This window comes from Hemicordylus capensis, chromosome 1 (assembly GCF_027244095.1).
Source record: "Hemicordylus capensis ecotype Gifberg chromosome 1, rHemCap1.1.pri, whole genome shotgun sequence".
Taxonomy (NCBI): domain Eukaryota; kingdom Metazoa; phylum Chordata; class Lepidosauria; order Squamata; family Cordylidae; genus Hemicordylus; species Hemicordylus capensis.
This window is the reverse complement of record NC_069657.1, coordinates 457,331,486-457,357,258: the sequence shown is the minus strand read 5'-3', so window position 1 is coordinate 457,357,258 and position 25,773 is coordinate 457,331,486. Positions and strand designations below refer to the sequence as shown.

The following is a 25,773-nucleotide window of genomic DNA, read 5'->3' as shown; positions in this document are numbered from 1 at the left end:
CTGTTCATTTTTCTCCTCGGGAGCACGTCCTCCCTGCCTCATGAGGTTTATTTCCCCCCAGAATCCCTTCAGGTGCTTCGGGAAAAGAGTCACGTTGGGTCAGGCAGCTCTTGGGATGGCCCCAGAATACGACAGTGGCCGCAGACAAAGGACCTCCCGAGCAGGGGGCGGGGCTTCGGCGTGTCAGGCGCGAGTAGGGGGCGCTGGCCGGAGCACTAGGCGCTGCTGCGGAAGAGGAGAAGGTAAGAGCGGCCGCCGGGACCAGCGGGGCTCCCCCTGTCCCCGAGTCCCGACAGCGGGAGGAAAATGGGGTGCGGATAAAGAGGGTGACCGCCTCCCTTTTTGGAAAGGGAAGGGCGGCTGTGATGACGGGTGATGGGCGGGGCTTAGGCTTCGTGGGGGGGTAGGAGGAGGCTTCTCTCAGAAGGGTCTCTGCCCGCGGGGTGGGGGAGCCTTCAGTGTCCCGCCTCTTGGCGGGGAAAAGCGCCCAAGGCGCCTCGAATGCGGGGGCAGGCGACCTGGGCCCTCCAGCTGCTGTTGAACTACAACTCCCAACATCCCCAGCGTGGCTGGGGATGCTGGGAGTTGCAGTTTAACAGCAACAGGAGGCCAATGTTCCCTCTCAGGGATTCCCAGATGCTGTGGACTACAACTCCCAGAATCCCCAGCTGCAGTGGCTTTTGCTTGGGGGATTCTGAGAGTGGTAGTCGACAACATCTAGGAATTCCTGGGAGAGGGGACTCGGCTGGAGGGCCAAGGTTGCCTGCCCCTGAAACACCCTAACCGTAGTGCCCAAGCCCCATAGAAATAGACAAAAGGCTGCTGCCCAGGTAAGGCTGGTGCACCCGCTGTGCCCCTTGATGGGGAAGCCAGGCAGGCCTGGTGACAGTGACTCCTGCCTGCCTCAGCGCTTAGACTGCTGTAGTGCATTCTGTGTGGAGCTGCCCTTGAAGGCCCTTTATAGATTGCACTCGTCCAGAGTGCCTTGTCAGGCACTCAGCACACATAAGTCTGTTGCTGTATCAGTTGCACTGGTTATCGGTGTGTTTCTGGGCATGGTTCAAGGTGCTGGTTGTGCCTCTCAAAACCTACACATCTTGGGGCTTTCCTCCTTGCTGTTTGGGATGCTTTGAATTGATGGTTTTAGTGCTGTGTTTACTATTGGTTTTTTCCCCTTCTTATGAGCTGCCTTGAGTTCCTTTTGAAAATAAATGGGGTAAAAATCTTTGAAATACATAAGTAAAATAATAACATGGCTGGAAACCTTAAAATTCACAAGCCCAGCAGGTCAAATGCTTGCTGGAAGAGAATGAAGGGAGGACACAGCAGGCCTCCCCAGAATGGAAGCACATGCGCCACAGTTGAGCTGTAGCCACAAAGAGAGCCCCCTCTGTCTGCTTAGCATGGACTGAACTTATTTCTGGTTTGTAATATATGTTTAATAAAGTCTGTTCCACCCCTCAAGAATGCTTGGGATAGATCACAAAGATAAAAATAACACACATGTAACCATAAATAAGTGTTGGGGGGGGCAGGGAGGCACAACAGCAGGTAAAGTGATCTATAAAAATCCAGTTTGGTTTAAGACTCAAATGGAATTCAGTGCAGCGGCTGTACAGTGCATATACTGTATTAACATATTTGGATGAATAAAAATAGTCTGACTTGATGCAGAAAAGCAATAAACATCAGCATGAGGTATGCAGACCTAAGGAGAGTATTCTACGGATGTGATGCTGCTGCAGAAAGGGAGGCCTTCTCATCACCCCAGGAAAGAAAGGTGGGGGAAACCTGAAGGTGCTATAAAGGTGACAGTAAACTGTTCAAATGTTTAAAAAGTTGCCTGGTGCTTTTTGAACCCCAAAAGATGTTTTTCAGAGGCAGATGTTATTGTTCAACTGTCTTGTATGAAGATATTCCTTTAGATGTGAAACACAGTCTCTGAACAATGCTCGTACAAGAACATTTGCCTCCAAAGAAGAGTTTTGGAGGCCTGAAATGCGCCAGGCAATTTTTTTGAATAAACAATGTAAGTCACTTCTGGGTTCCCCTCCTCCTCTTCTTCCTCCATGGTTTATTGGTGGTACATCATTCTCCTTCTCCTCCCCACCAACATTTCCCCTCCCAGTTCTTAGCCACCTGACCTCAGTAGCCAGAGAAACTGAAGAAGGGTCTCCCCACATGAACTTAAAGCACAGGCAGGCTTATATGGAAACAAGTGGCTTTAGAGAGATCCTGCCCCCAAGCTGGACCCTTGGCATAGATGGTGTTTTCCAGCACCAGTGGGAAAAACCCAAACTGGTTCCTGGTAATAAGAAGCTTACAGCCTAAACACTGACAGTGAGAAACAAACAGAAAGAAGGGAGAGTCTCAGAGTTGCTAATGATGCTTCACATTTTATACAGCATGTCTAGAATGCTCAAAGTGCTGCACATATGTTACCTTGTTGAAGTCCTTGTAACAACCACATACGATAGGGTTACGTTATCCCCATATTGCTGATAATTAGCTGAGCAAATCTGTTGCAGAGGCAAGATTCAAACTTGGGGATACTGCTTATACAACATCACAAGCAAAACTGAAAAATCCAGTGTGGGGAAAAATGCTGGATGGGGGTCACAAAATGTAGGGAAACCTCTTTAGCAATTATTCTAAAGAAGCTAGATTGCATCTTTCCTGGGGAGAAAGAACAGCCACCACATTCTGCCTGAGTTGAGGTGGTGTCCCTTGCTAACTGAGCAAAGAGGCACCTTTTTAAAGTGGTGATTCTCTTCTTTTGAGCAGGGGGAGAACAACTGGCCCTGTCCATCCCCAGCTCAGCATCCCTCCGGTGACTGTTGCTGGTGTCTGTTTCTTTTTAGATTGTGAGCCCTTTGGGAACAGGGAACCATTTTATTTATTTATTTCTCTATGGGAACTCCTGTCAAAAGGGTATATAAATATTTGTAGTATTCATATTGGTCCCTGCTTGCCAGAGCCCTGTGTAAAGACTTGGCAGTGACGGGGGAATTGTGACCTTGACTTGTTTAGATGGCCGAGCTGTCTGGGCTGGAAGCCCAACATTAATCTTTCAATCTGTGATTCCTGAGGATGTGGACAAGCTGCTTGGAGCGGTGCGGTCCACCACTTGTTCTCTGGACCCTTGCCCGACTTGGCTGCTTCAATCTAGCAGGGAGATTATTCAAGGAGGCCTGGTGAATATCATGAATGCATCGCTGAGGGAGGGTAGGGTGCCTCCATGCTTGAAGGAGGCAATAATTAGACCTTTTCTTAAGAAGCCTTCCCTGGATCCCTCAGTGATGGATAGTTATAGGCCAATCTCTAATCTCCCTTGGTTGGGCAAGGTGATCGAGAGGGTGGTGGCCGACCAGCTACAGGCGATTTTGGAGGACACTGATTATCTAGACCCATTTCAAATTGGCTTTAGAGCGGGCTATGGGGTTGAGTCAGCCTTGGTCGGCCTGATGGATGACCTATACTGGGGAATCGACAGAGGGAGTGTGACTCTGTTGATTCTCTTGGATCTCTCGGCGGTGTTCGATACCATCGGCCAAGGTATCCTTCTGGGTCACCTGGGGGAGTTGGGGATAGGACGCACTGCTTTGCAGTGGTTCCGCTTCTATCTCTCGGGCACATCCCAGATTTAGATCTCTTCTAAACGAGAGCTGTTATATGGAGTCCCTCAGGGCTCCATTCTGTCACCAATGCTTTTCAATATCTACATGAAACTGCTGGGTGAGGTCATCAGGAGATTTGGTGCTGGGTTTTATCAGTATGCTGATGACACCCAAATCTATTTCTCTCTTTCATCTGCTTCATCAGGAAATGGCCTTCGCTCCCTAAATGCCTGCCTACAGGCAGTAATGGACTGGATGAGGGAGAACAAATTGAAGCTGAATCCAAGCAAGACGGAGGTGCTCATTGTAGAGGCTCAGACTCTGAGGGATGAGTTAAATCTCCCTGTGCTGGATGGGGTCACACTACCCCGGAAGGAGCAGATACACAGCTTGGGGGTACTCCTGGATCCAGACTTCACCCTGATATCTCAGGTGGAGGTCGTGGCCAGGAGTGCTTTTCATCAGCCTAGGCTGATTCGACAGCTGCGTCCATTCCTTGAGGAGGATGACCAACAGTGGTGCACCAGCTGGTAATCTCCAGGCTTGACTACTGTAATGCGCTCTACATGGGGCTGCCTTTGTACATAGTTCGGAAACTTCAGTTAGTTCAAAATGAGGCAGCCAGGCTGGTCTCCGGGGCAACTCGTAGAGACCATATTGTGCCTGTTTTGAAACAGCTGCACTGGCTGCTGATACGTTTCTGGGCAAAATACAAAGTGCTGGTTATTACCTTTAAAGCTCTGAACGGCTTGGGTCCAGGTTACCTTAGAGAGCGCCTTCTTCTGCAGGATCCCCAACGCACGTTAAGGTCATCTGAGGAGGTCCAACTCCAGTTGCCACCAGCTTGTCTGGTGGCAACCCAAAGGTGGGCCTTCTCTATAGCCACTCCTAGACTGTGGAATGTGCTCCCTGCAGAAATCCGTAATTTTAATTCTTTATTGGCATTTAGAAGAGCCCTAAAGACCTACCTGTTCGTCCTGGCCTTCCAGGGTTTTTAAATTGTTTTAAGGGTTCTTAATGTATTGGGTTTTTATAACATACATTTATTTATTTATTTATTTATTTATTTATTTAATTTTTCTTTTTAGCTTCTTTATTGTATTTTAAAATCTTTATTGTATTTTTTTAGCTTCTTTATTGTATTTTATAATCTTTGTTTCCAATCATTGATTGATTTTAACTGTTTTGTTATATTTGTGAACCGCCCTGAGCTATTCTGTAAGGATGGTCTAGAAATCAATCAAACAAACAAATAACAAGCCAGTCATGATGAATTACTAACTTTCTCACCTGTTTCTTCTATTTCAGATTTCAATATGACATCTATGTTGACCTGTGCTGTCAGAACCTTTCCTGCTGCTTCAGCATGGGCTGCCAGATTCTGTAAGTGTGGTTCCTTTCGTGGGTCATCAAATTTGTACAAGAACAAAAAGATGCCACTCAAATTGTCCTGCCTGAAGCTACTCAGTTTCTTTAGAAACCCCCTACATTTGACCATCTGCCACACCCGGAGTTTCTGCATCCACCTTTCCTCTCACGCAGTGGTGCTTAGGCCAGGAAAACCTCTCACACTCAATAGGCCTCTGAATGTTGGAGGTGACCTCAACCTTTAGTGTCACGATAACAGACTGACTGGCCTTCCACTATTTAAAAACTGTTTTATATTGTTTTACTGGTTTTAATTGATTACATCTTTGATTTATTGTGAATTGTCCAGAGCTAACAGATGGGGCGATATAGAAATATAATAAATAATAAATAAATCCAAATCCTCTCCAGGAGCTGTTTTCTGCTGGTTTTCTTCTGCTGCTGTAGGTCATACATGCTAAGTTAAGAACAATTTTGCTGGATCAGACCAAATGTCCATATTGTCCAGCATCCTGTTTCCCACAGACCAGATGCCTCCTGAAGGCCCAGAAGTGGGATATGTAAAATAGCCCTTTCTCGCTATTCCTTCTCAACAACTGATATTCGGATCTATCTTGCCTCTGAACCCAGAGAGATCACACAGAGCTATTGGTAGACAGATCCTCCATGAATGTGGTTCCCTTTTTATCTTTAGTAACTTAGATCATCTGTGGTGTTGGGTGGGGAGAATAGTTTAATTTTTACACTTAGATGTTTTTCTGTTTGTTTGTTTTGTATTTCAGCTGTGAGGTCCCTCAGCTGTTCACCGCAGTTACATACAGCAGGTAAAGCAATAATATTATGCAGTTGATAACTAAATTGCAGTTGCACTCGGAAATTACCTCCTAAGTTGGAATATGAAATGGTTTCCCTTTAAGTGAAGGCTGTTTTATCTATCTTCTATGTATATAAAAGGCCAAGGAAGTATGTGGCAAGCCCCGCCCACATGCTGCTTTACCAATCGGCAGTAACAGAGCAGAAGCACCGTGGTGATTGGGCAGTGGGGATTCCATATGCAGATAGGGAGGAGGAGCCTGTGATGGTTAAGGTCCATTGGAATGCAACTGTTACTGGTCAGAAGATGTGTTTGATTGTAGAGGAGAGAAGAATCAGTGTGTGTGTGTGTGTGTGTGTGTGTGTGTGTGTATGTATGTATATATATATATATATATATATATATATATATATATATATATATATAAAAATAAAATAAAAGGATAGTGGGCAGGGGTCTGCGCAGAGGGGGTCAAGAGGGAGGAAAGAAACTCTTGAGGAGACAGAGGCTACTACTGTGTGAATTAGATGAGGAAACAAGATGAACAAGATCTGTTACCTCTGGAAGGGAGAGAAAGAAAGACAGAGGGGAACAGCAAGCGGAGGAGAGAAAGAGAGGAAGAAGAAGGGAGGAGAAGTGAGAAAGCAGGAAGGGCAAGCAGCAAACCCGGGCCTGTCAGCGACCTGAGGGGGACGAGCGGCCAAGGCAGTGGCAGCAGTGAGGAAGGGTCTGGTCTGCTGCTGCTCCTGGAGGGAGGAGCAGGAGTGGGGTGAGGGTGAGGAGGTCTCTGGGGTTAGAGGGCTGCCACTTGGCCAGTTGGTGCCGGCAGTGCTGCAGCTGCGACCAAGAGGCGTGAGAGGGATGGAGCAATGGGATGGAGGAGGAGCAGGACTGCGGATCAGGTGAGGGTGGGGAGATCTCTGAGGTGAGGGGGCTGTGGCGGGTGTGTGTGTGAGGGGAGCAATCAAGTACTTGCACACAGATGCTCTGCGTGGGTTAAGCTAGTATAAATTATTGTTTTAGGTACTTAAGCTGTGAGAAGCTCAAGCTGGTTCTAAAAGGGAACTGTGTGTGTGTGTATGTATGTATGTTTCAGTCATTCTTCTGGGGCTTGTATGTTTCCAGAGTCAGAGCCATGTCTGCTAAATATCTTTTTCCCAGCAATAATTCTGAAAGTGTAGTTGTGTTAAAATGGTTTCATAAGAGAAATAAATTATCTAACGTTTTAATTAAATGATTTTATTATTTAAATTTAAATAAATGGATAATAAATAAATATTTAATAAGTACATTTTAAATAAACAATTTAATGATTTAATCAGAGGAATGAATCCTTGGTGCAGTTTACACACCTGCTTGGAAATAAATCCCATTGATTCCAAGTAAGTATTTGCTTAGAGCCCAGCCTTAAATTGACTGTGGTCAAAACTTACGTTGGAAGAGCAACAACAAAAAGGGGGCTTGGGGGAAACAGGGTTAATGTGATGCTTTCCCCAAAAGCAAACCGGCTTTGTGGAAGGGGACCTGGGTATTGGCAATAAGACGGGCACTTGTGTCCCGCATCACACAGTTTAGATCCTGCTTCTAAGAACACTGGTGTGCTGGCTGCAGTCTCACCCCATGTAGAAAGCATAGAAACTGGTGTTCTGGTAGGCACAAGTGTTCATAGAACAGAAACCATCTTCTGGTTGAAACACACACACTTTTATTTGTAAATGTTCTGAGTTCTGGTTCAAACTTCATTTGCCTCCTTGGGACCTCTGTGCTGTTAATTAATGCAGAGGCTCTATCTCAGCTTGAAAATTGCTGTATGTTTCTAGATCTGTATTGTTTAGTACCTGTCAGGCCTTTTACCCCCTTCCCACCCCCCAATGCTGTGGTTCTCTGTACACATAGGAGCATATTTTTAACCTTGATTTCTACATTTTTAAGTTTTGGAGAGTAGCTACTAATAATGCTTAACACATTTAAAGAAGTTTTTTTAGTGTTCAAAGAGCTGCATGAATGTTATCTCAGATAGACTGGGCTGTGCTAAATACCGACTCTCTCTGACAGCAGGAATGTTTCCAAGACATTTGGTGACTGATGGGATTTGAACTCTGCTTTTGATTTCCCCCAATGCTATTACTACTATTCAGGATATTATATATACTGTTCTCAAAGTAGTTTACATAGAAAAATACTTAAATAAGATGGTCTCCTGTCCCCAAAGGGCTCACAGTTTAAAAAGAAACCTAAGGTAGACACCAGCAACAGCCACTGGAGGGATGCTGTGTTGGAGCTGGATAGGGCCAGTTGCTCTCCTCCTGCTCAATATAAGAGAATCGGCACTTTAAAAGGTGTCTCTTTGCTTGGTTAGCAGGGTTAATAATGCTTGCTTTTTCATTTCTGAGGAGAATGTTTGCCCCAGATCTGCAGACTCTCTAGTGATGATTTAACGTTCTCTTTATTGTGCAGTTCAGCCCAAGAGTAAGAAAACTTTAACCAAAAATGGGGTGAAGAACGTGGTGGTGGTGGATGGTGTTCGCATTCCGTTTTTGCAGTCCGGAACTTCGTAAGTATTGGGTCTTTCACTGGCGTAACCACTTACAACAACTGGGCAGAATCTCCATTTGATAAGGAAGGGGTCTCTTAAACTCAGAGTTTAATTTTCACTTTGAAATGACCTGTGCAATAAAACCTGACACACCTTTCAGATATTACTGTCCACCTTTTCTTCTCTCTGATCTCCAGGTATGCAGATTTGATGCCACATGACTTGGCCAGAGCAGCATTGCAGTAAGTTGTGAACTAGCTGGAAATGAAGCACACGCCACTGTGGTTGTGTTCGGGGAGGGCTATCTCGCAACTAAAAGAGCCCCCTTTGCTTTATCCCCCTGCTCTTGTTCCTGTGCTTGGAACGGGCACCGCTTCCTCAGCGCAGTCTTACCTGACCCACTTGTTCCTTTCCCTGCCCTTGTAGAATGAGTTAAGCCTTATGGATCTGCCAGTCCCCAGCCTCTCCCCCCATTCCAGCCTTGTCCCATTTGTTCCAGATTAATTGCCTTCACAGCAAGAGTCGTGTGATTTCTGTGATCTGTACAGTGTCTAGTACACTCAGGGTACCAAATAAATGTGGACACGGAGGCATTTTTGGTAGATTTAAGACTGGAAAGTCCTGCCCTTAAAAAAACATTTTTTTAAAGGCTGTAATTGTCCTGAGCTTTAAGGAGTGAGTGAGTGGGAGACAGAAATGCAGAGTCTCAATCTTCTGCCACTAGTCCAAGAGTCTTTCCTGTCTGAGCCAAGATCCATTAGAATCTTTCCTGCTTACTGGCGTGTGTGTGTGTGTTTGAATTCTCTTCAAGCTATAGCAGCATGAAACAGTCTTTCCCAACTTTAACCAAAACCCTGAATCTGTGAAATGCATTTTGAGCAGTGTGTAAAATAGTCCTTCAACAGGGGGATTATAGTCAATGGCTGACATCTGGGCCAACAGTAAGTGTTAAAGTGTGTCATCCAAATGTGTTGTATGATCCCCTAAGCCCTGCTGATGCCCTTGCTTGCCCACGATGGGACTGGCTGTCATGAAAGAGCCCTGAGGACCCAATGGTAGCTTTGGCCAGGTGCCTCCCCTGTTTGCTGCCACCTTCTGCCTCCTTTGGCCATTGCAGCTGGGGATTATGGGAGTTGTAGTCAACAGCATCTAGGAACTCCTGTTACAGGCCACCCTGGTTGCTGGTAATATTCTTCCTTTGGCTTTTGCATACAGTGATTTCCTCCTCTGGCTTCTTCCCACAGAGGCTTGTTGCACCGGACCGACGTGCCAAAGGAGGTGGTTGACTACATTGTGTTCGGCATCGTTATCCAGGAGGTGAAGACGAGCAATGTGGCTAGAGAGGTAGGTTGAATGGTGGAAGAAGCTCTGGGCAGCTCCCCTGGGATGGTGCGTTTCTGTAGGGGTGGGGCAGAGCAGGAGGCCTTTCTGACTTGTGGTGCAGTCTGGCTCATGTGGACGTGTCTTGCAACCCCCAGGGCTGTCCCTCTCTCTGCAGTTGTCGGAACATGTGTGGTGTTTGTTAGGAGCAGGACGCCCATCCATGCGCTCTCCATGACAAGCCTCCCTCCAGCCCTGGCAAGCCTCAACCCCCCTCTGGAGTGTGGAGCCCGGAGGAGGTTGTCCTCACACTTGCAGAGGGCTTCAGTGCAGTGCACCCATGAGGCTGTGCCTCGCCCCTTCTCTCCCCATGGACAAAGGATGGGCAATCCACACTTATTACATGTTTTGCAATCCACACAATCCACTGTGAAGATTCTTAAAAATTATTGAGGAGCAGCAGAATTGGTCTCATGGTAGCCAGCATGGTTGTCCCCTTTGTTAAGCAGGGTCCATCCTGGTTTGCATTTGGATGGGAGTGAGCCCTGTAAGAGATTCCCCTCCAGGAGTGGTAGAGGGAAGGTTCCGGGTTCCCTTCCTGGCAGCATCTCTGGGCTGGGAGAGACTCCTGCCTGTAACCTTGGAGAAGCCACTTGCCAGTCTGGGTAGACAATACTGAGCTAGATGGACCAAGGGTCTGAATTGGTATTAGGAAGCTTCCTAAAGAGCCAGCCAGAACATACAGATGCTCTTTTTATTGATTGATTTGATTTATATACCACCCTTCCAAAAATGGCTCAGGGCGGTTTACATCAAAATAAAAACAATTACAATCAATTACAAATTCAAAACTAAATCAATTAAATAATTAAAATCATTTAAACATTAAAACCATTAACATTAAAATCGTTTAAAACCATAAATCTAACTAAAAGCCTGGGTGAATAAATGTGTCTTGAGTGGCTTTTAAAAAGTTGCTGGAGATGGGGAGGCTCTTATTTCAACAGGGAGCGCATTCCAAAGTCCAGGGGCAGCAATGGAGAAGGCCCGTTCCCGAGTAGTCGCCAGACAAGTTGGCGGCAACCACAGAAGAACCTCTCCAGATGATCTTAACAGGCGTGGGTGGAGGGTGGGGGCGGTGCTCGTGGCGAAGAAGACGTTCTCTTAAATTCCTTTATTAAGGTTTGGCAGGTGGTTTTAGTTACAAAGTGCACAAGAAACTAACCCGTTTTAGCAACACAAAGAAACTGATACTGTCACGACTGATACTGTATTTCTGTTGTGGGTCTTCATTGTGAGCTATTTTGTGAGCCGGTCTGGGGTGAAAAGCCAGGTGTGGATGAACAGTTGTACGCCTGGTGTGTGGTCCACAGAGGTGCCCGCTGCCTCCTGCTCTTTCTGCTGCCAGAGATCACCCCGTCCCGCTTCCTTGCTCTGCTTCTTGAGCCAGATCTGTCTTCTTGACTTGGCCCTGTGGATCTGCTTGTGGTGGGACCTGTTGTGTGCCTCAAGTGGATGCTGTTAGCTGCATGAGCCAGTGCCATGCCTCAAGCTGAAGAAGTGTGGGTTGCGCCAGTGCGCTGGTGGTAGCGGCCACTCGGATGGTCTTGCACAAGTCCAGTGGGGCAGAGAGGAAGGATGCTGGGGGCAAGAGAGGGGAAGGCAGCCTTCAGTGCCTCAGTGGGGCTGGGACTACTGAAAGCATTTATTCTGGATGCCAAGGCTCAAAGGCCATTCAACCCTGGAACAGGATAGTGGGAGTGAGAGCAGGTTCACCTGCAGCCTTTTCACACACAGATGCATACGAGGCCTTCTCTGTGGCTGCCCCGGGGATCTGGAATACGCTCTCTGTTGAAATAGGAGCATCTCCTTCTCTGTTTGCTTTGAGGAAGACCCTCAAGATGTACCTGTTCTCCCAGGCTTCTAACTGAAATTTTAAATTTTAATATGTTCTTACCCACCAAGATTGTTTTTATCTGTTTTATTAATTTTAAGTGTTTTATATTGTTTTAATATTTATTATGTTTTAACTTTGTACACCCTATGGAGATGTATATGTCAGGCAGTATGGACATATGATAAATACAGAAAAACCCCATTATCCGTGGTGGTTCCGTTCCTCGGGGGAGGGGTGGCATGGAGAGGAGAGCTGGTCTTGTGGTAGCAAGCATGACTTGACCCCATAGCTAAGCAGGGTCTGCCCTGGTTGCATATGAATGGGAGACTTGATGTGTGCGCACTGGAAGAGATTCCCCTCAGGGGATAATGGGGCCGCTCTGGGAAGAGCAGAAGGTTCCAAGTTCCCTCCCTGGCAGCATCTCCAAGATAGGGCTGAGAGAGATTCCTGCCTGCAACCTTGGAGAAGCCGCTGCCAGTCTGTGAAGACAATACTGAGCTAGATAGACCAATGGTCTGACTCAGTATATGGCAGTTTCCTATGTTCCTATGTTACCCGGCATGAGGGCAATTGCAATTGGGAGGTTAAGTTTCTGAGGCAGCGAAAAATGGGACAAAAAGGACTGGAAGTGGGGGAGATTTGGGGGGGGGTTCCCTACCATGCTCTGCATGACCCCAGTTGTCCAGCAATACCCCCCAAGCCCTAAAAGGGGGGGTTCCTGCAAAATATCACACACCCCACTTTTTTCACAGAAATGAGCTACAAAATGGCTCCTGTCCTCAAAATGGAGGGTGGCAATGACCTTGAAGGTCATATGCGAGTTTTCACCAGTTAATTGCTGGATTTTATCATATATCCTGAGATTGGGTGGCAATTACCTGTCCATGGATATGCAAAACTGGATGCCAGGTCCACAGTTAGCGAGGTTTGTCTGCAATATTCCCCCACCCCACCCCCGCCGCAACCTGCCGCGTTCCTCCCAAAGCTTGTTCTGCCTGTCGCCGCCTGTGTGTCTCTTGCTCAGTTGTCTGATCTGCCGTCCAAGAAAACCTGTCCTGTCGTTCAAAACTCCGCTTCCAGCTGTGCTCTGAACTTTAGCCTAGTTGGCCATGTGTCAGTTAAGGAGTGCTTGTCTGCAGCAATGTGTACCCAGGGATCTGTTGCTCAGATAGTTCCCTGCTGCGTCACAGGCACATAGAGGAAGCCGCCTCCTCATGAGTCAGACCCTTGGCCCACAGCATGGTCTGCGGACTGGCAGCACCCCCCACCCCGCAGGTCTTCGGCCAGCCCAGCCTTCTGAGATGTTTTCAACAGGAGAGGCTGCCGGGGGCTGAACCTGGGCCCCTCTGCACGCAGTGCTCTCCCACGGAGCCACGGTCCCGCCCCAAACCCCGCAGTCACTTCCATTAAACTGTGATGACAACGACACTTCTGAGGCTCAGGCCTTTTCTCCACTAGAACCACGCTCTGGTTCTCTCTGCCTTGAAGAGCAGCAGAGAACCAGAGCAGCCATGAAGTCAGCAAGCGCAGGTCCAGAGGTCTGCTGGCAGACAGACAACTTGATCCGGTTTGAGCCAACCTACTCCTGCGTAGTGGTGAAGGAGTGACAGCCTTGGGCCTGTCGTGCTAGCAATTGGTGGGCTTGAAAAGCCCTTGAAGCCGGTTCAAGTCACTGCTCAGCCAGGGGGCCTGCTAAGTGGCCTTGGCAAGACCCAGACTCTCCGTCCAGCCAACCCGCCGGGGGTTTGCAGGGCCAAGCTCGCCACACCTCGTAAGGCCCTTTGTGCCTTGAGAAGTGCAGGCAGATGCCCGCTGCCGTGTGACTCGGCCTTCGTTTTGTGTGCCCTGCTGCAGGCTGCCTTGGGAGCAGGCTTCTCGGACAAAACCCCAGCTCACACGGTCACGATGGCTTGCATCTCTTCCAACCAGGCGATGACCACAGGTATGTCACCCGCCGGGGTCGTGTCGGTAGTGTGCACAGCCTTGAATGAGGAGGGGGGATGCATACTGGCTGCACGGAGTGTCCCCAAGAGCGTCCCAGGATGTTGGCCACAATCTCTGAAGTGGCCACTGGTGGCCGTTGTTTTTTGGTCAGGAGCAGATGCAGAGGTTTGAACCCAAGCCAGGCGTGCAGGCTTCTGTGAAGTCTCTTCAGTCCCTGTGGCTGCTTGTCAGTCGATTGGTTCTTTGGTTCTCAGCCACGGGCCTAATAGTGTTCAGAGGGGGCGTCTTAATGGATTGCTGCTCCCCCACCTGAGTCGGATCTTGCCCATCTGCTAAGCAAGACAAGGAATTGGGGGAGCGAAGCAAAGGGAACACAGAGACTGAGGTCTAAACATGCAAAAAGAAAGCAGTGCACACTTGCAGTGAGAATAGCTGAAGGGCAAGGAATAAGTCGTCTTAGCAACTGTGGACAGAGTGAGCAAGGGGTCTGCTTGGATGGGAGGACTTGGGCTCTGGGGAGGGGTTCCCAGGTAAGGAAGTGAGCGAGTGCCGTGGGCGTGCTTTGGGCAGGAGTAGCTCATCCTAATGAGCCAGGGAAGGCCCCAAGGGAGGCAGCTCAGATGACCCCCCCCCGCAATCCTGCCCAAGAGCTGTCCACGTTGCCTCTTGCAGGCTGCCATTCGTCAGGTAGGGTTATGCAGTTAGCTGTGCAGCTCTACCTAATGAAGGTCCAGCCTGCAGGCAGCACGGCCCGGGTGGGGGAGGGAGAGAGGAGCTACCCCAGCTGAGCCTGCACAGCTCTACCTGATGAATGGCTAGCCTGCAGGCAGTGCGGCTCTCAGGCAGTGGGGGGAGGGAGGGAGAGAGAGAGACCGCCCAAACTGGTGCCCCTGCCCCCCCCCGTTACCTGCTACTGGCTGTGGAGGAGAATTCCAGACGTTCTACCCTCCCTGCTTCTGTGCTGGTTTTAGTGCTGTGGGGTTATTGTCCAGGGCTTCTGGTATTCTGCATCTGAAAAGTGATTAACAAGTTCCGTAATGAAGTGTAAGAGAGGGGGCGGAGATTGGCAACGTCTGGGGGGTACCTAAAGCACAGTGGAAAGAAGGGAGCCAAGGTGGAGGGGGGTGTTATTTCCCATGCTGGAGGAGGGGGAGCAGTAGCAGCATTTGTCTTCGGAGAAGTGCCTCTGCCTGTAGTGCCAGCTGACGTGCAACTTCTGTAGGGGTCGGTCTCATTGCATCTGGCCAAAGTGATGTGGTGGTTGCCGGTGGTGTCGAGCTGATGTCGGATGTGCCCATCAGACATAGCAGGAAGATGAGGAAGACGATGCTTGGCCTCACCAGGGCAAAGACCTTGGGCCAAAGACTGTCTCTGATCTCCAGGATCCGTCCAGATTACTTCTCTCCCGAGGTAAGAACTCCCCTCCAGTGTTCCCTCTAAGGCGTGCTCGCGCTCACAAGTTTTTGGATGTCCGCTCAGTTCATTTTAGATCCCGCTCAGGTTGAATCAGGAAGGCCCCACTCCAAATGTAGGTGTGTACAAACTGCCTTGATACTCCCACCCAGAACAAAACTCATTCCGCACACAGATGAAAAAAAACGAGAGAGAACACTGCTCCCCTCCTAGTTTTTCTGTCTCCTTGAGAGTCCTGCTAACCGGCTTAAAACAGGAGAGAGGATCAGCAGAGTGGAACCAAGTAGAGAAGGGATGAAGGCGAAGGGTGACTCCTGGGGCTGGGAGGCTGAGTGCATTGCATCTTTGACCTGATACAATTTCTAAAGCAATTTTAATGGAAATTATGATCAGTCTCCAGAAATCATAAAGACGAGGAATTTGCAAAAGAAGCAGTCAGACTGAAGCTGGGCCACTTGCCCAATGCCCAGCCACCAACCAGGAAAAGTGGCAGTGAAGGGCCGGGAGAAAGAATGTGTGTGTGTGGGGGGGGTGCGTGGGGGCAAAGGGATGGCTTTAAAAGTTGAGGGATGGTGGGACTCCGGACTTGGCTGAAGGATGAAGCAGGTCTGGAGGTGTGAGGACTGCTTGGGGCCCTCCAGGCATGGATGGCAGAAGGAAGTGGATGGTCTGTTGTGGAGGAGGAAAGATGAGGAAGGAGGGAGAGGAAGCGTTGGAATCATGAAGTTGCAGAGTTCTGGCGATGCCGCACAGGGGCTGTGTATGGGTGAGTTCCTCTCCACCAAGCACTCTCTGGCTTCCTCCAGCTCCCAGCAGTGGCCGAGTTCTCCACCAGCGAGACCATGGGCCACTCGGCAGACCGGCTAGCCGCTGCCTTTGCCATTTCCCGCTTGGAGCAAGATGAGTACGCCCTGCGGTCACACAGCCTGGCCAAGAAAGCCCAGGACGAGGGGCTCCTAACGGACCTGGTGGCGTTCAAAGTGCCAGGTAAGGCGGCTGTTCAGAGGGAGCCCTGGGAAGCCCATGCAATGCCCTCAGAAGTGTGCGTGGCCAGAGAGAGAGAAGGGAGACACAGATTTCTGCCCTGGAATGGGTCTCATCAGGTGGACTGCTGTCGAAGGAAGGGCCGCCTCTCTTTTAAAGGGAGCCTATGCAAGCAAGCAAGAGCCCTGCCCTCTTTCATCCCCCCCTCCACAATCCACTAGCCTTCCTCACAAACCTCCACCCAGCCAAACCTCTCTCCAGGCTCATGTAACTTCCCTGTTTGTTACACCAAGTGTAACAAACCCCAAACTCAAGCCCAGCCCACCTGAGAGGGGTCTATAGCTTAATCACACATCTCTGAGTCTCATGGGCTGACTGGCTTCAACACTAATTAAAAAGACTCTCCGGTAGATTGTAGTGCTGCCACCAACCGCTCCTTAGCCTACAGGGTTCCTCTGACCGAAAAAGAGCAATATTCCTTCGGTCTCCTCTTTATTTTGCTAGCAGGCAAATATAAAAATGAGGTTCCACTTATATATGTTTAAGTAGGGAAATAGGCTTTGTGGTCCTTGGGGGAGGGGGGCATGTGAACTAGAGGCTTCCCCCCACCCAGAGTTAGAGTCAGTCTGCCCCCACTACACCAAGACGGAGTGCTTAAATAATGTGCCTCCCTTCTCGCCTGCCCAGACCCATGTATAAAAGGGACGGGAAGACAAAAGCTTCTGGTGTTCTTAAACTTCTAGATACTTTTTTCATGTGGATGTTGTGGGGCAGCAACTCCACAGTCAGTCCAGTGCTTCTCCTTCAGGCAGCAGCCACCCTGAATTCACCGACTCCTAAGTGGAGGGAGCGCCAATTAGCATTTTAGTTAGTTAATGTAATGTGCCAAGAAGTACATCAACTATTTTGTGAACTCTCTGTTGCAAGAGAAGACCCCTTTAAAGGTATACAACCTCGCCAGGCTCAAGAACAAAATTAAAATGATGTAACATGTGAAATGTAACCCAAGCTACCACTGCAAGAACATAGGAAGCTGCCTTCTACCGAGTCAGACCATTGATCCATCCAGCTGAGTATTGTCTACACAGACTGGCAGTGGCTTCTCCAGGGTTGCAGGCAGGAGATGCTTCCAGGGAGGGAACTTGGGACCTTCTGTGTGCAAGCATGCCGATGCTCTTCCCAGAGCAGCCCTATCCCCTAAGGGGAAGCTTGCAGTGCTCAAACATTTAGTCTGCCATTCAAATGCAAACCAGGGCAGACCCGCTGGGGAACCAGCAGCAGTTCCGCTTAATGGACATGCTCCCAAACAGCACCTGTTTGTCTAAAAAGTTTATACCCTGCCCCTCCAGTACAGTACTGCTGGGAGCAGCTCACAGCATTAGGAAAAGAGATGCCATGTAACCTGTTGGTGCTCTTCCCAAAGAGTGGCTGTCCTTTGGGCAGTGGCATCGATCTCCAGGGTTCCTTCAAGGCCACCTGTCCTTGGGCCCTCACTGTCTTTCCTCCTCCCCCTCTACCAAATAGTGTTCCACTGAAACCTTCACTATACAGCAAAACTGTTGGTTGAAATCTACACTGAGCACCACATTTTCATAGAGAATTTGATGCTCTCCAATTTTCATGTTTAACATTTTCCCGTTGGAGCAACGGTTTGAGAGAGAGATGTGAAAAACTATTTTTGGCTGCCAGTTATCCAAGATGGCAGTCAGTGCTCAAGTTGTAACGATCAGGACTTTTAGTATGTTACTTACAACAGTGTCCTCAACATCTGTGCCAGTTTTCAAAACTTTGGGATTTCGCCCCGCTGTTTGCTAAGAATTGACCTAAAAGGACTGGACTAAGAAGTTCCTTGGAAAGAAGAGGAAGGTTGAAGAGGAGGTAGCCGGTGGGAGGAAACAAAGGGCAGAGCCAGGAACTGCAGAGGGGCGAATTTGAGACACTTTAAATTAACCAGCCTCATGGTTTTTGTAGGCAAAGACACAGTCGTGCGGGATAATGGAGTCCGTCCATCTTCGCTGGAGCAGATGGGTAAACTCAAAGCCGCTTTTGTCAAGCCTTATGGAACTGTCACGGCTGCCAATTCCTCTTTTCTGGTAATGTGCACCTGTGTTTTTCTTTGAACAAGTAATTTTGATTGTATTTTAATTATGTCGGTCACAGATGCGGAAATCACAGTCCAAAGTCCTACAGCCAGCAAGGTAGCTGATCAGTTTTAATCAGTATGTGAAATGTGTTGGTTTTTGTTTTTTTAACATGTATACATTTTAATGGCACCACATTTGCCCGGAGTGGCTGTTGGCAAGGGGCATCTCAGCCTCTGTTTCAGCATAACCACATGACTTGGTTGGAATTTGGTGCTGCTTGAAAGTCTCCTTATGGTTGGGGGAAAAGGGATCTTGCTTGACCATTAGATCAGGAAGTCAAAGTCCGACATTCAGAATTAAAAGAACTGCCTCCTGTGTTTGGCCCTTGGAACTGGGCAAGCTAGACACTCGAGTAAACAGCTTGACGTTCCTTTGCTGACGTTGTCAGTTGTAGTACGGCACTACCCGTGAGGTGAAGGCAGGCGGGTTTTCCTTCTGTGAATGAATTGTGTGTATCTGCATTTGTAAACACACTCCTCCTCCTCCTCCTCTAGATGCTCACGCCATGCTTCTCAGGCAGTAAGGGTGGCGTGCTGCGGTCAGGGCATTGGACCTGGCTCAAAACACTGCCCTCCCATGAAACCCGCTGAGGTGGGGAGCCTGGGCCAGGGCTGCAGGATGGCCGGTGGAGCTCACAAACCTGGGCATTCCTGCCTCGAAAGCAAGACGAGAGCCCTCTTCTGGAACATGCTAGTTCTGCGTGTGCTGGGAAGGCAATGTGGATGGAGGACGTGCTTGGTCCCCTGAGCCCCCAGCTTCAGTCTGAAGGGGTGCAGCCCAGGCACACCAGTTTGCTCACTCGGAGCAAGAGCTGAGCCCCCGCCCATTCGTCTCATAAGGGGGTGGTTGAGTTCAAAACGCCCCGTGAGCTCCGTAATGGAAGGGCAGGTGTCAGCTCTCACTGGCAAGCCCCCTCCCTTCCCCTCCCTTCCCCTGGCTGTAATGCCGGCATCTGGCAACTTCTGCTCCCTCACCTGATGGGGCTTGTGGGGCTTCCTCTTCCAGACTGATGGAGCATCGGCAGTCCTGTTGATGTCCGAAGAGAAGGCTTTGGCGATGGGCTACAAACCAAAGGCCTACCTCAGGTAGCTGGATGTCTTCTGCTTCTTGACTGCTGCCGCCCCTGCCCCCTGAAAGCTCGGCTGGCCTCTTCTCTCGCCCACCATTTACGGCGCTCTCTCTCTCTCTCTCTCTCTCATGCAGGGATTTTGTGTATGTATCCCAGGATCCAAAGGACCAACTCTTGCTCGGGTAAGTTGCAAACTGTTGGGTTTTTAAGCCAAAGGCCCTGGGGCTTATGGGAGTTGGAGTCCAACTGCATCTGCGGACCCAGTTGGAGAAGCCCTGCCTTGAATAATTCCAAATGCCGCCTTCTTGCCATGCTTAAAGCCATCCTGCCAAAGCATGGTTTCTCCTGATGCAGCTCTTTCCCAGTTCTAGGCAGCTGCACATGCTCTTGGGGTGTCCAGGGCAAGGCCACGGGGGGTGTGGGGCAGGGACAGGAGCCACTCAGCTGAGAGCCTCTTGGAACACATTCCCAGCATTGCTTGTCCACTCCCCACGGGACTCCCCACAGGGTGGGGCCATGTCGACAGCAACCCCATCCCGCAGACATTCGGGGGGCAAGCCAAGTTGGAGCACGCAAGTGTCAAGCTCTTGGCCGGTTTGCCAACTCCCACGTTGCCCTTTGGGTGGCTGCGTTTTGGCACGGAGGGCTGCAGAAGCAGTGAAGGAGGAACGGCAGTGAGAGTCTCCGCCGAGGGCAGAAGCAACTTCCAGCCTTCCTGCATGTGTGTGTTTGTGTTTGGGGCGGGGTTGTCTCCTCTCTCTTTCCCTGCCTCAGTCTTGCACAAGGGTTTGCCAGCTTGGTCCCCTAGTTGTTGTTGGACTACAACTCCCATCCTTCCTCTTTGGCCACAGTGACTGGGGATGATGGAAGTTGTCCAACATCATCTGAGGAACCAAGCTTAAGAATCCCTGGACTAGAGCAAGCAAACGGCCTGGAGGAAGCCCTCTGTGCTTTTCCATGCTGCACTTGGCCCGCCAGTGGTAACCGATGTATCTTCGGCAGTGGGGGGCCGAAATGGTCCTGTCCCCTGCCCATGGGATCCAGGGGATGCAGGCAAGCAAGCAAGCAAGCAAGCAAGCAAGGGCTTCCTCTCTTCTGAGTGAAAGCGGTGGGCAACCTCCATTCCACATTTACTCCACAAGCTCCTGAACGCCACTCTTGGTGTGCTTCTCTCGCAGCCCCACCTACGCGACTCCCAAAGTGCTGGAGAAAGCAGGCCTCACCATGGCAGACATCGATGTCTTTGAGTTTCACGAGGCGTTTGCTGTAAGTACTCCTGAAGGTGGGCAGGGGGCAGGCAGCCCTCCAGAGCAGAAGAGGCTTTAGGAACCTGCCCTCCTTGCTTCTCTTCAGCGCCTTGCAGAATGCCCCAGCTGGTGGCCAGCTACCTTGGACTGGGTCTCGGTAGCCAAGGGGAGGAGAGGGCTGCTTGTGCCGTCCTGCTTCCCACTGCAGCAGACTGTTTGTTTTATTTATTTCATTTCATTTCATTTCATTTATAAACCGCCTCATCCAATGGCTCTGGGCAGTGTACAACTTTAAAAAGACATAAAAACACACAATTCAAAACACAGTGCTAAAAATAATATCAAAACAATTCAAAAACAATTAAAACAATTTACAACCAATTAAAATACTTTAAAAAAACACTTTACAAACCTTGGAAGGTCAGGCCAAACAAATAAGCTTTTTAGGGCTCTCTTAAAGGCCGAAAACGAGCCTAAACTGTGGATATCTGCCGGGAGTCCATAGGCCAGGAACAGCTACAGAAAAGGCCCGGTTCCAAGTCGCCACCAGACACACTGGTGGTAACTGCAGACGGACCTCTCCGGATGACCTCAGTGAGCGATGGGGATCATACCAAAGAAGGCGCTCTCTAAGGTAGCCTGGAACCAAGCCGTTCAGAGCTTTAAAGGTGATAACCAGCACTTTGTATTTTGCCCAGAAACGTATCGGCAGCCAAGTGCGACTGTTTCAAAACAGGCATAATATGGTCTCTCCGAGTTGCCCCGGAGACCAATCTGGCTGCCTCATTTTGAACTAACTGAAGTTTCTGAACTATGTACAAAGGCAACCCCACGTAGAGCACATTGAAGTAGTCAAGCCTGGAAGTTACCAGCTCAGCTGATGCACCACTGTTTTGAGATCGTTCTCTTCAAGGAGCTGTTGAATCTGATAGAAAGCGCTCCTGCCATAGCCTCCACCTGAGATACCATGGTAAGGCCTGGATCCAAGAGCACTTCCAAGCTGCGTACCTGTTCCTTCTGGGGAGTGTAACCCCATCCAGCACGGGAAGATCTAACTCATCCCTTAAATTCTGATCCCCCACAATGAGCAACTCCGTCTTGCTTGGATTCAGCTTCAATTTGTTATCCCTCATCCAGCCCATTACTGACTATCCCAACCAGTGTGCCCTCTAAGGAGTGTGTGCATACGCACATGCACAAGTGTTTTTTTTTTTTTAAATGTCTGCTCAGTTAATTTTAGAACTTGCTCAGGTGAATCAGGACGGTCCCACTCTGAATGCTTGTGTGCACACGCTGCATTGATACTGCTGCCCAGAATAAATCTCATTCCACACAAATCTAAAAAGAATTAGAAGGAACATTGATCCCAATCGCCCTTCCCAAATCGATCTATAACTAAGGGGATCCAAATTAGGACCCATTAGGCAAGATGCCTGCTTTGCATCTTGAGCTGACCTGCAGGCTGGTGCTAGGCTCCCTTTGCAGGCTGCTCACAGTCCCACTCTGCCTCAGGGAGGCTCCAACAAGAAGTTCCAGCTTGGTGACAGGCGCTGGTGACATCCTGGCTGGCTTCAGTGTTGAGCTTTGCCACAGACTTGCTGCATGCCCTTGGAGTGAGGTGGCCCAAGTCATGTTCCTGCCTGAGGCAGAGGACAGTATGATGCACACACACCCCTCACAGTCTGCGGTCAGGTGCTTCACATCCTCGGGACATCCTGCTGAGGAGGCACTGCAAGAAACACTCCCAGACCATAACTTTCAAGCCAGGTGGTAGCAGCCAGGGAACACATCACTGGGGGAAGAAGAGGCACACCCCTGCAGGGCAGCAAGGGGAAAATGAACAGCATGCCCCAGTAGAGAGAGGGAGGCCCATCAGGGGCACTGCCACTTGCTGTCCCCTGCTAGGGATGGTCACGAGCCAGTTTGGACTGGGTCGGAGTCGAGGGGGTTTACCTTTAAGGAGCGGGAGGGTGTTCATCCCCGCCAGCGCTCTCCCCAAAATCGCTGGTGCGGGACGGCAGCAATTTGGAGGAGAACGCCGGCAGGAGAAATGCTGTGGGGCAGGGATGAGCACCCTCCCCGCTCCTTAAAGGTAAAAAAAAACCCACCTCCCGGGAGTGCACGAACAGGTTCATGCACATTCCTATCCCCTGCTTCTCTCCTCATGCCTGAGGTGACCCCGTTTCACCCTGCCTTATGGAAGGGCCACCCCCTGGCTTGGGTCAAGCAAGGCGGCATTGCTTGGCCTTCCTTTCCCTTCTGCAAAATGGATACGGTGGTTGCCTGCCTCACACAGTATTTTCTAAATGGTCATGAGCAGGAGTCAGATGAGGAAGGGTACAACCCTCTAGGCAGTGATTGGCTGGCCAGATCTTTCCAGGTGATTTCACGTAAACCTCCACTTGCCAGCCAGATTGCTTCTCCTGCATTCCTTCTTCTGAGTTTGGAAGCAGCTCTTGAGAAGACAGGGCTCTTCTTCCTCCAGGGGAGGCAGCAGATGTTTAGGAAAGAAAACAAAGGCGAGAGCAAGCAAGCAACTAAAGAAACAAATCGACAAGAAAACAAGGGAGGAAAGGACAACTAGGTTTGTGAGGGATACTCTTTTCTAGGGCTTGATTTCTGGCTGGCTAGAGGTTTCTTCTTGACAGGGCAGTTTCAGTTGTGCCTAGAAAGACAGTGGATGGGGATTAGCTGCAGGTGAGTCACAGCTTGTGGGAGGGGCCACATTCCTAAGGAGGCTCAATTTGGAAGCAGCTCCTGAGAAGACAAGGCTCAGACCGGGGGAGCTTTGCTACCTGGTGTGTTGTGAACAGGAGTTTGCTAACAGATATCTAAGGAGTTTTGTGTGGGGTTTAGTGGGGAGGCACACTTGAGTACTACCCCACTTCTGTAATTTTCTTGGAGGGCAGAGCTTAAAAGCTTTAATTAGCTGCCAACTGATGCTAAGACATAACTTTCAAGTAAACAAGATCTATATATTCTAAATAGCCCATGTAACTTGTTATGAAGGTAGAATGCTAGCAGGGGACGGGGGTGCGTCCCATTGTACTGCATGGAGTGCTGCCTCCCCTGGTATGAGCCTTGTCTTCTCAAGAGCTGTTCCAACTGAGTCATGGTGGACAGCTTGTTGAAAGTGTTGACTCAGAGCATGGCAGCTCTGAAAAAGTCCAATTCCATGCTAGAGATCATAAGGAAGGATATTGAAAAAGGTGCAGAAGAGGGCAACCAAGATGGTCAGGGGCCTGGAGCACCATCCTTATGAGTCAAGACCACAACATTTGGGGCTTTTTGGTTGGAAAAAGAGGCAACTATGGGGGAGACATGATCAAGGTGCATAACATTTATGCATGGAATAGAGAGAGTGGACAGACATTTTTCTCCCTCTCTCACAGCATTAGAACCAGGGGTGGTCCAATGAAACTGAAAGTCGGGAAATTTAGGACCGGCAGAAGGAAGTACTTTTTCACACCGCACATAATTAACCTATGGGATGTGGCGATGGCCACTAGCTTGGATGGCCTTAAAAGGGGCTTAGACTAGTAGCCACTGATAGACCAGTCCTCGATTTGAATTTGTCTGAGGGCTATAGGCCACTTCCCGGCTCAGAGGCAAGATGCTGCAAAATGCCGCAAAATGCCAGCTGCAGGGGAGAGGGCCTGCCCTCACCTCTTGCCTCTGGGCTGCTCAGAGGCATCTGGTGGGCTACTGTGTGGAACGGGATGCTGGCCCAGATGGGCTTCCTTGGGCCAGACCCTGCAGCAGCGCTCTTCTTGTGTTCTTTTTGGGTGGAGAAGGCAGCCTCGTTCCACCCAGACTTGATGTGCTTGGAACAAGCCTAACTGTCCGATCATTTCATTTCTTTCCATTTGCCCTTTTCCTCCCTAGGGGCAAATTTTAGCCAACATGAAAGCGATGGAATCTGATTGGTTTGCCCAGAACTATATGGGCAGGAAGTCGAAGGTAAGACCGCAATCGGCAGTTCCCTTCTAGCTGGCTGCATGCCTGCCTAGCCTGCCCTGACCTTCCTGCCCCTCCCTGTGCTTGACTCCTTCGCCCGCCCCCATCTGTGTCATGTCATCCCTCTGCCCCAGAGGCTGTATCCCTATAAGTCAGCCTTTGGCCATTGTGGCGTGGGGGGTGATGGGAGTTGTAGTCCAGCATCATCTGGGGGCCAAGGCTGGGATCCCTTGGCCTATGGGATGTGTGTAATTTAGACTGTCCTGTTCCCTCCCACCCGCCCTGTGCTTTTCCAGCCACGTTGGGAGCATTTATTCTTGCCGTGGTCTGGATGTGGCTTTGCTGGGCACATTTTCTTGGCTGAAGTGATGTCAGCTCTGCTCTCCCGGATGGCTCTTCCTAACATGCTCCTTCCCATTGTGGGTGGAGTTAGGTAATGGCACAAGCAGGGGAGGGGACCTTACTCTTGGTTTCCCCCTTGCAGGTTGGAGCCCCCGCGCTGGAGAAATTCAACAACTGGGGTGGGTCTCTCTCTTTGGGGCACCCCTTTGGTGCCACCGGCTGCCGCCTGGTCATGACAGCCGCCCACCGGCTGAAGAAGGAGGGAGGCCAGTACGGCCTGGTTGCAGCGTGTGCCGCTGGAGGACAGGTGAGGAGCGCCCTCTCCACATTCCCCGTGGCCGTGGCCGGCCTGGCAGTTGGCAGTCACTCTGCCTCTTGTGTGGCAGCAGCAAGGAGGTGGCTCGCTAGCAACCAGCCGGGCCCTCCTTCCCCAGAGTCCCCTCTTCTTCTTCCTCTTCCCTGTATGTGGCTTGTGCTTGTCCACCCTCTTCACTAGTCACCCCTGTTTCCCTTCTCTGCCTGCAGGGCCACGGAATGATTGTGGAGCTTTACCCGCAGTAGGAGTGCCAAGAACTGCACTGGAGGAGCTTGCCAGAGACAACCACGCCGTCCCCATGTACTGATCCAAGATCATCTCTGGTCCTTCCCTCGAAAGGACCGTCTGGTGGCCTTTGTAGATATTTTCTAGTTGCCTGAGAAAGCTGACTAACCATGAACAGCCAGAGCCTTCCAAGTTCTGCCTAGTCATTTATGCCAGTAAGGGCCTTCTGAATGGATAAGCCCTTTTTCTCTTAGGAGAAGGGTGTTTGCATTTGGAGCACTCTGATTCCGAAGGAGAGAAGATGTTCCATGATGAGCAGGTCTGCTTTCAAAGTAATCTTGGAGGAGGAACTTAGCTTTCTTTTCAGAGGACTTGCAGTATGAACTCCAACAAACTAGGCAGTGTTTCCCCCAAGAGAAAGCAGGGCAAAGTCTGTGAAGCATTGGGAAGCGGGCTGTTGACACCTTTGGATGCTGCGTCTGTCACTGCTCATCAGCCTCAATAAAGGAGAGAAATGGTTCCGGGGGTATTTCTCATTGTAGCAGCTGTTTCCCGCTTGTGCCAAGTGTGGCCGGGTCTC

General features: G+C 49.9%; 1 protein-coding gene across 3 annotated transcripts; it reads left to right on the top strand.

Annotated features, from left to right (window-relative positions):
- Positions 1-25: 25 nt before the first annotated feature.
- On the top strand, positions 26-25,712 carry HADHB (hydroxyacyl-CoA dehydrogenase trifunctional multienzyme complex subunit beta). Of its 3 annotated transcripts, none has more exons than XM_053250626.1 (16): positions 26-242; positions 4,926-5,000; positions 5,768-5,809; positions 8,257-8,353; positions 8,533-8,577; positions 9,580-9,679; positions 13,407-13,494; positions 14,719-14,906; positions 15,716-15,896; positions 17,865-17,986; positions 19,043-19,122; positions 19,241-19,288; positions 20,285-20,372; positions 24,239-24,313; positions 24,795-24,959; positions 25,178-25,712. In XM_053250626.1, exons 1-16 carry the CDS (start codon positions 41-43, stop codon positions 25,211-25,213), a joined length of 1,632 nt encoding a protein of 543 aa, XP_053106601.1. In that variant the 5' UTR covers positions 26-40; the 3' UTR covers positions 25,214-25,712. The 3 variants fall into 3 exon arrangements, with proteins under 3 accessions (XP_053106601.1, XP_053106593.1, XP_053106586.1); XM_053250618.1 differs by lacking the exon at positions 26-242 and adding an exon at positions 1,660-1,780; XM_053250611.1 differs by lacking the exon at positions 26-242 and adding an exon at positions 1,984-2,029.
- Positions 25,713-25,773: the final 61 nt, after the last annotated feature.